Source organism: Juglans regia, chromosome 10, assembly GCF_001411555.2.
Source record: "Juglans regia cultivar Chandler chromosome 10, Walnut 2.0, whole genome shotgun sequence".
NCBI classification, from domain to species: Eukaryota; Viridiplantae; Streptophyta; class Magnoliopsida; order Fagales; family Juglandaceae; genus Juglans; species Juglans regia.
In genome coordinates, this window is record NC_049910.1 from 30,869,832 (window position 1) to 30,882,236 (window position 12,405).

General features: G+C 35.3%; 3 protein-coding genes across 3 annotated transcripts; 1 reads left to right on the forward strand and 2 right to left on the reverse strand.

The window, feature by feature from the left end:
* Nucleotides 1-4,288: 4,288 nt before the first annotated feature.
* On the reverse strand, nucleotides 4,289-7,467 carry LOC109021054 (protein FAR-RED IMPAIRED RESPONSE 1-like). Its single transcript, XM_019003591.2, has 2 exons — nucleotides 7,237-7,467; nucleotides 4,289-6,478 (listed from the first exon to the last, which is right to left on the reverse strand). Exon 2 carries the CDS (start codon nucleotides 6,459-6,461, stop codon nucleotides 4,473-4,475), a length of 1,989 nt encoding a protein of 662 aa, XP_018859136.2. The 5' UTR covers nucleotides 6,462-6,478; nucleotides 7,237-7,467; the 3' UTR covers nucleotides 4,289-4,472.
* A 381-nt stretch (nucleotides 7,468-7,848) lies between these two features.
* LOC109021052 (pentatricopeptide repeat-containing protein At3g62890-like) lies at nucleotides 7,849-10,945 on the forward strand. The gene is made up of 2 exons (XM_019003589.2): nucleotides 7,849-10,460; nucleotides 10,580-10,945. Exon 1 carries the CDS (start codon nucleotides 7,885-7,887, stop codon nucleotides 9,970-9,972), a length of 2,088 nt encoding a protein of 695 aa, XP_018859134.1. The 5' UTR covers nucleotides 7,849-7,884; the 3' UTR covers nucleotides 9,973-10,460; nucleotides 10,580-10,945.
* A 71-nt stretch (nucleotides 10,946-11,016) lies between these two features.
* Nucleotides 11,017-11,881, reverse strand: LOC109021053 (18.1 kDa class I heat shock protein-like). The gene has a single exon (XM_019003590.2). It carries the CDS (start codon nucleotides 11,661-11,663, stop codon nucleotides 11,184-11,186), a length of 480 nt encoding a protein of 159 aa, XP_018859135.1. The 5' UTR covers nucleotides 11,664-11,881; the 3' UTR covers nucleotides 11,017-11,183.
* Nucleotides 11,882-12,405: the final 524 nt, after the last annotated feature.

A 12,405-nucleotide genomic window follows, 5' to 3' on the forward strand; every position in this document is an offset into this window, starting at 1 on the left:
TTAATAACATTTTATGACTTAATAAATTTTTAATATATTCTTTTTAATAAATATATAATATATTAGTAATATTAATATACATTAATATATTAATTATATTTTGATTTAATTAATTAGTATATATTAGTCTACTAATATATATTAATATAATAATTATATTTTATATCCTAATATTATTAAAATTGAAGATATTGATTTAAAAGAATAACTAGTACGTAATTAAAATCGGATCAGACCGAATTAATTACACCCCCTAGAATAGATGGCCTGCAAGGCTAGCTGGTTCAGGAATCAGATCTTAGCCTTTCAATGGGTGCCGTTTTCAGCCGCTAGAATTATAGTGCTGACCGTCAATCGACATTTGGCTCCAAATATGAGGAGGCACCAGATTTTTAGGCATAGACTTGTTAAAACATTAGTGGGTCCAATTGCTGTATGACAAGTAGGAAAATGTCAAATAAATAGGAGGAATATATATATATATATATATATATATATATAAAATCTATTTATTATCTTAATTCTCATCGTTCTTTTATTATTTTATGATATTATTTTATAATATAATATTAAATGATAGATTCATAAATAAAATATAATAAATAATTTTTAATCACTTAATATCACATCATAAAATAATGAAATGATGATAAAAATTAAGATAATGAGTAGATTATTCATATAGATATATATATATATCTATCATGTACAACACCTCGACACGATAGCACATAGCAGCTTTGTTTTATAAAATGTCTTTGTTGGGTCAATTTTTTCAAGATCTATGTGATGCTCCAACTAATTCTCAAAATATATGGTTGAGGCAAGTGTGACAAAAATAAATAAATAAATATAATAATTATGCATTGAGTGTTAAATCCGACATTCATTGTTGAATGGATAAGTATTATAAGTTGAATCTACAAAATATTATCCCTAGGATTAGGATAACTCCCTTTTAAAGTTTTCCTAGAATTGAATAGCATAAGGATCTAATTAAAATAAGGAAACTAATCATGTTCTTGTTATTTCCAATCATATTAGTTTACGTGACATATTTTAAATAGATTCTCACTTTAATGATGGACACAATAAGCCAAATCAATAATGACATATCAACTACTATTATGAATTAATAGAGGCGCATATGCAATGATCTACACTTTTTTTTTTTTTAATTCGGGGAGGGGGTCGAAGTTTGGGTGTCATGCCATTAGGCCATATGCCTTTGACACAATGATCTATACTTAAACATCGGTTTTTGAGTGTATCATTTTACATTTAAGATGTGATTTAATAGTTATAGAAAATATCACATTAACACAATATGATAAATAGAAGTGTTGCAATCACAAATAAATTTCATAAAAATAAAGTTATAAATTAATGAGGATTTATATGATAAGTTAGATTTTCTTATGATAAAAGTAGTTTTATAATTTAAGGTGTCATCAAGCTACAGGCTACAGACTATGTCAATTTATGAGTTTATTTACGTATGATCTATTCATAACTAACTAATCATTTATATAAGATAAAAGTAAAATATCTCTCATACACGGTGAAATTTCACAGAATTTGAACATATATAATCATTGAACATTACATGAACAATAACAATTTTGCACATTTGCATGCAAATTCTGTGAATCATAACTCACCCCGTAATGTAAAATTATGGAACAATACATAAAGAGTAAAAAATTTGGACGTACAAAATCTTGTCATTTCTCAGTGTATACTCATTACTCATGTTTGCATGCATGTGAAACTAAGGGTGGTAGACCGTGTTTTTGGGCCGTGTTTATGTCGTGTTAATTCATAAGCATTTGACTATATAGATTAATCCGAACCCAACTCGTTAAGTTAAACGTATCAAATGTTCAAACCCTAATCCAACCCATTTACAAGTCGTGTATTGTCATACCTTTTGACCCGTTTAATAATTAATTAGAAATATGTTAACACGACATGACTTATTTAACCTATTTGTTTCATGTAAATAAGTTAAACTAAAATGCATAAGTCATTTAACCTGATTAACATAATTTTACATAAAAGTTAAAATCTATATTTATTAATAATCACAATATCTTAAAAAATATATATCAATATTTTTCAGATTTTAACATATAATAAAACCAATATTACAAACCATACAATAACAAATATGAGCATAGGACTAAAATTATAATCTCAGCACTAAAAACATAGGCATATTGATAAATACTAATATTACAACTTAACAATAATAAAATATTAATTTTGAAATAAATTCTAAACGGATCAAAAATGATTGATTTCGTGTTAAACAGGTTGACACGTTATTGACTCCATTATAAATTGTGTTTTAACAGGTCAACATATTTTGACTCAAACCCGTTAAAATCAAATCAAAATCTGCTAAATTCGTGTCGTATTAGGTTCACGAGTCGTGTCACATATTGTCACCTGTACGAAACTAATCCCTTGTGATTCCGAAGTACGACTACATATCTTTTACAGAAAATGTTAGGGAACCCGTTTTGGGTTCTCGTTTAGGCTACCCGCTTGACATGTAAAGGCCACTTGGCCTTTTTTTTTTCCTCTCTCACTTGTCTTGCATGCTACCCCTCCCCTCCCCTCACCCAGCTCTCTCTCACTTGCCCCGTGCGAGACCCCTCCCCTCCCCTCCCCCAGTTTGTTCTCCATCTCTTCGGCATCTCCGTCTCCATCTCCATCTCCCCTCACCCAATTCGTCTTCATTCGTCTCCCCTGCCCCGCGTCTCCATCTCCGACCGTCTCCCATTCCCTCACCTAGTTCAGCCTCTTCAAAATACTCGAAAAGTGTTTTTTTCAAAGGTAAATCTACAATTTTTTTTAGGTCATTGTCTTTGAAACAATTGTACTTTGTTTTATGGAATTTGTTTTGGAATTTGTTTATGGTTGAGACTCATTGTTAAGTTTTGTTGAAGACTAATGAGGTAATTTTCTGAGCACCAAGTGCTCGACAGAATGCCACAACAGTTTTGTCTTTGCATATTAAAGGTTTTAATGATCTGACGCCACATCCACATATTAAGGTTTTGGTATTATGCTCAACTCATGCATTTCTCCTTGCAAGTTGTAGTTCCTAAGGCTCCTAGCAAAGCAAATCAAGATATAAATCATAATTTCTCAACATAGACAGGTGAATGTGCATATTTTTTTGATTTCCAACTTGCATATAAAGCAACTAGAACAAAAAAAAAACTTTGTGACAGTCGATGAAAATAGTGTAACCATGAGTCAGAAAAAAAAAAAAAAAAAAAAAAAAAAAAAAAAAAAAAAAAAAAAAAAAAAAAAAACTGCCTAGTTTAGTGTAACTATGAGCAATGTTTTAAAATATACAATGTTTCCTGCCACTTTAGTTGGCTTAAGCAACCCGACATCTTTATTCAGTAACATTCCCCTTTTCCTTTTTTTTTTTTAAAAAAAAAAACAAATATCATTCCCTTTTAAATTCCTTTTAGTAATGGTACCATGAATCATGGCTTACATTTATGGTTTTATTATTTCTCGCTTGTTATTATAAGTAGTCACAAGCTTTCATTAATGAGAGAAAATGACATTTCAGATCATCTATTTTAGAGGTAATGACATAATAATTATAAATATTGACACAATGTCTAAAGCACGTAAACACTAGTAATATCTCACATTCAAAGAACTCTTGGCAAAATTAATATCCAATATACTTTTGTAGTATTAAAGCATGTTGATGAACTTCGCAAATGGAGGATAATGACGGACGTCGATTTGTTAGTTGCCAAAACTTTTGAGGTATGTTATTTCACTCTCATTTGCTAAGAAGTGACTAGTAATCCTTGTTTGCTAATGTGTTGGTTGATTTTGCAGGTTGGGCATTCTTGCGGATATTTTTGTTAGTATGATCCGGAAATACCACCATATCATGAGAAGAGAATCAACTATTTAAAAATCGAGATTTAAAAGATAAAACTAGCAATGAATGTACAAACAACTCGACATCGACTAGAAATAGAAATTGAGAGGCGCAAGAGAAAGGTTGAGAGAGTCATTGTAGTTTTAGCAATGTCATGGGTACTTTGTTTAGACATGTTTTTTGGAAAATTCTAAGACAATATGTAATCTATGAAATTCATTTCAAGTAATCTTGTTACTTTGTATAGTACTGGGTACCTTAATAATATTTCGCAGTTTAGTATTGTTATTGTAATTCAAATTGCATGATTACAATTATGATATTGCATCAACAAAGAGTTATAAAAATCAAGAGTGCTTATATCAATGGAGGAAAACCATGATTGCTTACATCAACAAAGAGTTACAAAAACAGGTTCAATAAATCCCAAGATTTCAAATTACAAAATTGTGACCAATATTACAAAACAGGTATAATTAATGATCTAAACATGTCATTGTGACCAAGATTACAAAATTATCTCATGGCATCTACCTGTCGTGCCCTCCATTTAATTAGTTGTATCAACTGTGTTGCTAGTATCATGATCAGCAATACCATGATACTGTGTCTTCAATTGTTCTATCTGACTAATCAATTTAAGACAACTGCTCTCGGCCTTTGAAGCATTAAAACATAGTTCATAGAAGCAATTTTGGATCCTATCATACCTTCGCGTATCGTCGATACTACTAGTGTCATAACTACTTTTCACAAAGGTGTATTTTCGCTTAACATCTTTCCTCCACCGATCCAAGATGTATTTTGATGGTATTGTATGTTGGCCCATCTGAGTTAAGATACGGAGAGCGTGCCTGCACAAAATACCTCTAAACTCAAATAACTTACAACTGCATTCCACATCAAGGGGATCTTGATCAACTTTGACAATAAAGGTTACACGTTTTAATAAGTCATCACCAACTTGAACCTCATCCACAACAACGAACGTATATCTACCACTCTCACACCCCATCTCCTTAGTAGTCAAATATAGAAATCCTCGCAATTCATCTTGTACTTCTTTAAACTTAGCAAGAGTATATGCACTTTGAAATTGCTTCTCAAAAGGATAGCGACTGATGCAAGGAATGTTTGTGTTAAAAGATTTAAAGTTAGCAATTGTTTCATTCTCTACATTCCTCTTAAGGGCTGAATCATACTGGTCAACAAATTGATTCAGAGTAGTTCTAGAGTGAATGTAGTCACCAAAAAATGCATTCATTCCTTCACTCGGTTGTGTAGTTGACATTCCTGCCCAAAATGTGTTTTTAACATAGGTCGGCACCCAAAAATGCCGATCACTATACAGTGATACCAACCATGCATTCTCATGCAAATCATATGTATTGAGCATATGACACCAATGTTCCTCAAACTCATGCTCACTGAAAGAGTCATAAACGCACCTATGTATAGCACTCTTGATTTCTCCATATCGACAATGTGATCCAAACTTCTCAGGAAGCCTTTTCATTATATGCCACAAGCAGAATCGATGCCTAGAAATTGATAACACCCTCGAGATTGCAATTTTCATGGCATTGTCTTGGTCTGTGATGATTGCATTTGGCGGTTGGTTATTCATACACTGCAACCATGACTCAAATAACCACTCGAATGTATATGCGTCCTCACTGGATATCAATCCGCATCCGAATAGGATTGACTGCCCATGGTGGTTCACACCTACAAACGATGCAAAAGACATTTTATATGCATTAGTCAGATATGTTGTATCAAATGTAATCACATCCCCGAATGATTCATACATAGCTCTACTCCGAGCATCTGCCCAAAACATATTTTTTAACCGCATCTCATTGTCAACGTCTATCTTATAATAAAACTCTGGATTTCTTTTTTGCATATCTTCGAAATAGTTACATAGAGCTACACCGCCTCCAACCCCAAGACGAAGTCGTCGTGCATTGTCAATGTAGTTTCGACACTCATTCTCCCCGAATGTTACATTATCATAACCCTCCGCCTCAACAACCACAGACTTAAAATTATTGGACAATCCTATTTTTGTCTCGTCATTTATTTCAAGTCTCTTAGCGACACGAGCATCAACCTTCTTAAAGCATCTGAAATGTCTTGTCTTTCCCGGACTACAGGCGTGTGTGTGATCCAATATCACCTTAGATATAGTATATACACCTTCATCATTGAATACCGCATTAATCCTAGCCTTACACCCCATCTTTACCGTTTGTCTTGGTTTCATAACATTGGCAGTCCTACTCTTTGATATGCCTCCTCGCGAGCATGCCAAGCAAAACCATCTTACCGTCCCATCGTCATTCTGTCTAGAATTCCTTTTGGATACCCCAAACCCTTTTTTCTTACCATACTTCATATAGTAAGCATGCACTTCTTCTACAGATGAAAATTGCATTCCAACCGTAGGTTCTTCAATAGTTTCATCACCTCCAATCTCCTTATCAATTCCTAACTCATCACACGCATTATCTGAATATTTTATGTTGACATCCATTGCAATGCTCGAATTGTCTACAAAGATACAACATGTGAAACAGGAATATTAAAATAAAGCTTTTAATGTTGTATTATAAAAATAGTCAAACGTGAAGCCTTCTACAATTGTTACTCCTATTTTTTTTTTTATAAAAACAAAAAAGCAATGGTGCTAAAAAAAAAACTCCTATTGTAATGAACAACTACATATAAGAGATAAAATAACATTTTGTCGAGTATTTGGTGCTCAAAAAATCATGATCAAGTTAATAAATATAAGAATATGAGTAAAATGAAAGTGCAACATATAACGTTTTCCATATAAATGAAAAATCTATAAATAATGAACGTGTGGAAGGGCTTAGTCCATGGGTTCAAACAAAATGGTCATAGAGCTCGCATTTCCTAAGGCACAGAGCCTTATCAACTAGAAAACAGCATTGATCTTATTTTTTTCAGATCTTTTAAACATTTCCCATCTCAGGATTTCACACATACAGACATATATCTGCAAACTAACACAATCAAAGCACCATGATCAAAATTTATTTATTAATTTTTGTCGATCAGGATCGGATCATTAAAATCTTTAATCTGCAAAGATAAAACTGTTGTGGCATTCTGTCGAGTACATGGTGTTCAGAAAATTACCTCATTAATCTACAATAAAACTCAACAATGAGTCTCAGCCACAAATAAATTCCAAAACAGCCACAGACAAATTCCAAAACAAATTTCAGAAACCAAATACAATTGTTTCGAAAATAATGACAAAATTTTTTTTGTAGATTTACCTTGGAAAAAACCCTTTCCGAGTACTTTGAAGAAGTCGAACTGGATGAGGGGAGCGGAGGGGAGACGGTCGGAGATGGAGACGCAGGGCAGGGGAGACGAACGAAGACGAACTAGGTGAGGGGAGATGGAGATGGAGACGCGAGGCAGGGGAGATGGAGAACGAACTGGGGGAGGGGTCTCACGCGGGGCAAGTGAGAGAGAGCTGGGTGAGGGGAGGGGAGGGGTAGCACGCGGGACAAGTGAGAGAGAGAAGGAAAAAAAAACAAAAAACAAAAAGGGCCAAGTGGCCTTTACACGTTTTGGGCCACTAGCATTTTCCATCTTCTGCACTAAAAGTTACCGTTAACGATCAAAGGCCTTATGCTAATTTTAGTTACGGACATGTCGCTTTGGGACCCGAATTTGGGTCCCGTTCCGAATGTTTTTTTCTTTTTTTTTAGTAATTAAAGAAGTATTTTTTTAATGATATTATAAATTTTTTATTTTTTTAAAAAATATTTATAATGATTAAAAAATATATAAAATAAATAAATAAATAAAATGAAGTATAACGTTCGAGAGAATTTTTCGAGACAAAACTTCGGAGCCGTAGCATTACTCTTGATATAAAGGAAAACTTTAATTCAAATTCCAACTTCCAAAACAAAATGAAGGCCAAGCACAAGCTTCGCCACGCCGTAGACCTCTTGTACTCTCGTGGTTCTGCTACCTCCGATGCGTACACACGTCTCGTGCTCGAATGTGTCCGAGCCAACGAAGTCGACCAAGCCAAGCGATTGCAACATCACATGGAGCTTCACTTCTTTCAACCAGCCAACACTTTCCTTCAGAATCGTCTTCTTCATTTGTATGCTAAATCCGGTAAAGTTTTGGATGCTCGAAGTCTGTTCGACAAAATGCTTAACAGGGACGTTTTCTCCTGGAATGCTATGCTCTCCGCTTATGCAAAGACGGGGTCGGTTGAGGATTTGCGGGCAACTTTTGATCAGATGCATTTCCGTGATTCTGTTTCATACAATACGATGATAGCAGGTTTTGCGGGGAATGAATGTTCAAGCGAGGCCATAGAAGTTTTTGTGAGCATGCAGAAGGAGGGCTTCGAGCCTACTGAATATACCCACGTGAGTGCATTACATGCATGCTCACAGTTATTGGATTTGAGGCGTGGGAAACAGATTCATGGTAGGGTTCTTGTGGCTAACTTGTCTGGGAATGTGTTTATTTGGAATGCCTTGACAGATATGTATGCCAAATGCAGCGACATTGATCGTGCGAGATGGTTGTTTGATCGGATGCTTAATAAGAATGTGGTTTCATGGAATTCAATTATCTCTGGGTATGTGAAAAATAGGCATCCCGAGAAATGCATTGAATTATTCTGTGAAATGAAGTCATTGGGTATGAAGCCGGACCAAGTTACAGTTTCTAATGTTCTTGGTGCTTACTTTCAATGTGGATGCGTAGATGAAGCTAGTAGGATATTTACTGAGATTGAGGAGAAGGATAAGATCTGTTGGACGACAATGATAGTAGGGAATGCGCAAAATGGGAGAGAAGAGGATGCTTTGATGTTTTTCAGTTCAATGCTACTAGCAAATATCAGACCTGATAGTTTTACCATTTCAAGTGTAGTTAGTTCCTGTGCCAAATTAGCTTCTTTATATCATGGCCTGGCTGTTCATGGGAAGGCAGTTCATATAGGAGTTGAGCATGATTTGCTTGTGTCTAGTGCCCTTGTTGATATGTATTGCAAGTGTGGAGTCACTGCAGATGCTTGGATGGTTTTCAAAATGATGCCAACTTGGAATGTGGTTTCTTGGAATGCGATGATCGGGGGCTATGCACAAAATGGAAAGGATTTAGAGGCATTGGCCCTCTATGAGAAAATGTTGCAAGAAAACTTCAAACCTGATAATGTAACTTTTGTAGGTGTTTTATCTGCTTGTATCCATGCTCGTCTAACTGAAAAAGGACAAGCATATTTTGATTCTATCAGCAGACAGCATGGAATGACACCCACTTTGGATCATTACGCATGCATGATCAATCTCCTTGGCCGTACAGGTTACATCAACGAAGCAGTAGATCTTATTGAAGGTATGCCCCATGAACCGAATTGCCTAATCTGGTCTACCATTCTATCTGTTAGTGCAATCAGCCATGATGTCAAACATGCTGAGATGGCAGCAAAACATCTCTTTGAATTAGATCCACTCAATGCTGGACCTTACATCATGCTTTCCAACTTGTATGCCACTTGTGGAAGATGGAAAGATGTGGCATCCATGAGATCTCTCATGAAGCACAAGAATATAAAAAAGTATGCTGCTTACAGTTGGATTGAGATTGATAACAAAGTCCACAAATTTGTATCAGAAGATCGGACGCATCCAGAAACAGAACAGATTTATGAAGAACTAAACAGTCTGATTAGGAAACTCCAGAAAGCTGGGTTTACTGCTGATACGAACTTGGTTCTACATGATGTGGGAGAGAAGGAAAAGTATGAATCGATCTCTTACCACAGCGAGAAACTTGCTCTTGCATATTGGTTAATTCAGAAACCTCATGGAGAAACACCAATAAGGATTATAAAGAACATTCGTGTTTGTGGAGACTGCCATGAATTTATGAAGTTTGTATCCAAGATAATTGGTCGTCCAATTATCTTGAGAGATTCAAATAGATTTCATCATTTCATTGGAGGGAAGTGCTCCTGCAAAGACAACTGGTAATAAAGGTCCTTCGGCAGAGTGGAGAGTCCTTTCAAGTTTGAGATACTTTGATCAAGATTAGAAATGGAAAAGCTGTAGTGAAGGTGAACATATAACAGGGCCATGGCAATTCTTTCTGGAAAACTTTGGAAAGAAGGAATGGCAGCACTAGTAAAATTCTGGATATCTTCCAGGAGAAGAATGGGTGAGCTGATATTTTGTGAATATCCCAGTAAGAGGAATGAGATTGTTTTGCAAGCACTGGTCGTAAAACAACACATGATGTTGTGATTTATTTTTTATCTTAACAATATGTAGATAAATTTAACAATAAGTATACAGCGGCAAGAAACAACTAACATGCAGCCGGAGCTTGATTGTTTTGGAAGCTGATAAAAGAAAGGTTACAGTCCTACAAGCAATTGAAATTCTGTGAAAGCTATACACCAACATTTAAAACTTGATGGACGCTCCGAGATGAGGAAAATTAGGAGCTGGTTTTTTGTAAGGTAAAAGACGGAACTGTACTCAAAAGAATTTTTGTTACTAGTTTTATTATTTGTTAGAAAGTACGTTATCATTGTTGATGAAGGCTAACAAGCTAACACAGCTCTTCCGTGGTTGCTAGAACATTGATATTTTCCTCTTGGCATGCGCCTGGTTGGGGTTTGCAGGGAAGCAAACGGATTGAAATATGCTATATGAACATCCTATATATGTTTACTCGCTAACCAGGACCGATTACCTGTAATTGCTCTAAAATTCTGTTTACCAGAAGCCATTCTTCTTACAACATTTTGAGAAGCCAGATTCCATTTTCATTTTTTTATGCTGAATTAACTGTCGATTTGTTTGCCGCAGGTTACATGAATCTGTAATCCTGGTTTTATGTCACGATGATTGTTGTCAGCTATATTGTTTAATGACTTTTTTTTTACATATAACTGCTATATCTGCTCTATAGTAATGGATTTCCTTTTCAGGGTGGCAATGGGTGTTCAATATTTTTGTTATGTTCAATATTTAGTCCATAATGAAAAGAAGGAACGTTAGAGTCTCTGCTGATAGTGAGACAAATTCTCATGCATTCACTACCATACCAGTAACATTACAATCATGCAGACTGCAGGCTTTGACGAACAAAACAGAGAACACTGATTATTTCAAGGACAGAACACTCTTAGAACCAGTTTACTACACACGCGCACACATCTAAAATAAAAATTTCTGAATTAGCCAGAGATCTCAATGGCCTTAACCTCGGGCTTCTTCTCCTCCTCTTTTGGAACAGTGACAGTGAGCACGCCATTCTCCATGCTAGCCTTCACCTGATCCATCTTGGCATTTTCTGGCAACCTGAACCGCCGCTGAAACTTCCCACTGCTCCTCTCAATCCGGTGCCATTTGTCATTCTTCTCCTCTTCTTCTCTGCTCCTCTCCCCGCTGATTTGCAGAACTCTACCTTCCTCGACCTCGACCTTCACCTCATCCTTCTTCAACCCAGGAAGATCAGCCTCGAATATGTGAGCCTCCGGAGTTTCCTTCCAGTCAATGCGTGTGTTCACAAAGGCAGAGGTCTTACTTGCCGAACTGGGAACATTAGATTTAGTGCTGGCGAAAGGGAAGAAGCCGTGGAAGGGATCCCAGATGTCTAGGGAGAAGGGGTCGAAGATGTTGGTTCGTTGGCCAACAAGGCTCGAAGTGAGTGACATGTTTGGAGTAACTTTCTTGGATTGGAGTGAAAGAAGATAGATTGGCTGGTTGATATTGATAATGGCTTTATGTATGGTAGAAATTAGAAGACAAACTTGGAACAATGCTCGTTGATGATGAATATGCAGGAGTGCAAAGTTTATAAATAGTTTTAGAAGGGGGAGTAGAAGAGAATTCTGTTACTTTCTGGTAGGTGTTAGTTGGATCTTCTGGGCAATCATAGAGGGATAGAAACTTCTGTAAGAACATTCATTTCTAGTGCCTCCTCGGACATTCTGATTGGATAGAGAGAAAGGTCCATATGTTTCTATACTTCTGGGTCGACTTTTTCTGGCCCTGTACTAGAACCCAGCCCAAACAAAGTGGACAGAATGTATTGGACTGGTTTTCTTTTGGTGTCAGCGACAGAAAGTTCCTTTAGACTATTAGTATTGGACTCATCAAATTTATCTTTACATTTTGATAAAAAGTACGTATTTTTCATATATCTAAAACTTTCTTATCTATAACTCCACATTAGATTAGAATTCATCAAAATAATAATATTATATTATTTTTTTAATAATATTATTTTTTTCATATTTTATAATTACACTAATCATATATTAATTAATAATTTAATTTGATTCTTATATTATTATTATAAGACGGTTGAAGATTAAATATGAATAAAAAAAATTATTAGAGAATAAAAATAAATAAAAAATAAATTTAATAAGTGAACATAGCCCTTTAGATGAA

Bases quoted from the DNA above. Each gene is read 5' to 3' on its own strand.
- LOC109021054 (XM_019003591.2), bottom strand. From the start codon at position 6,461: ATGGATGTCAACATAAAATATTCAGATAATGCGTGTGATGAGTTAGGA.
- LOC109021053 (XM_019003590.2), bottom strand. From the start codon at position 11,663: ATGTCACTCACTTCGAGCCTTGTTGGCCAACGAACCAACATCTTCGAC.
- LOC109021052 (XM_019003589.2), top strand. From the start codon at position 7,885: ATGAAGGCCAAGCACAAGCTTCGCCACGCCGTAGACCTCTTGTACTCT.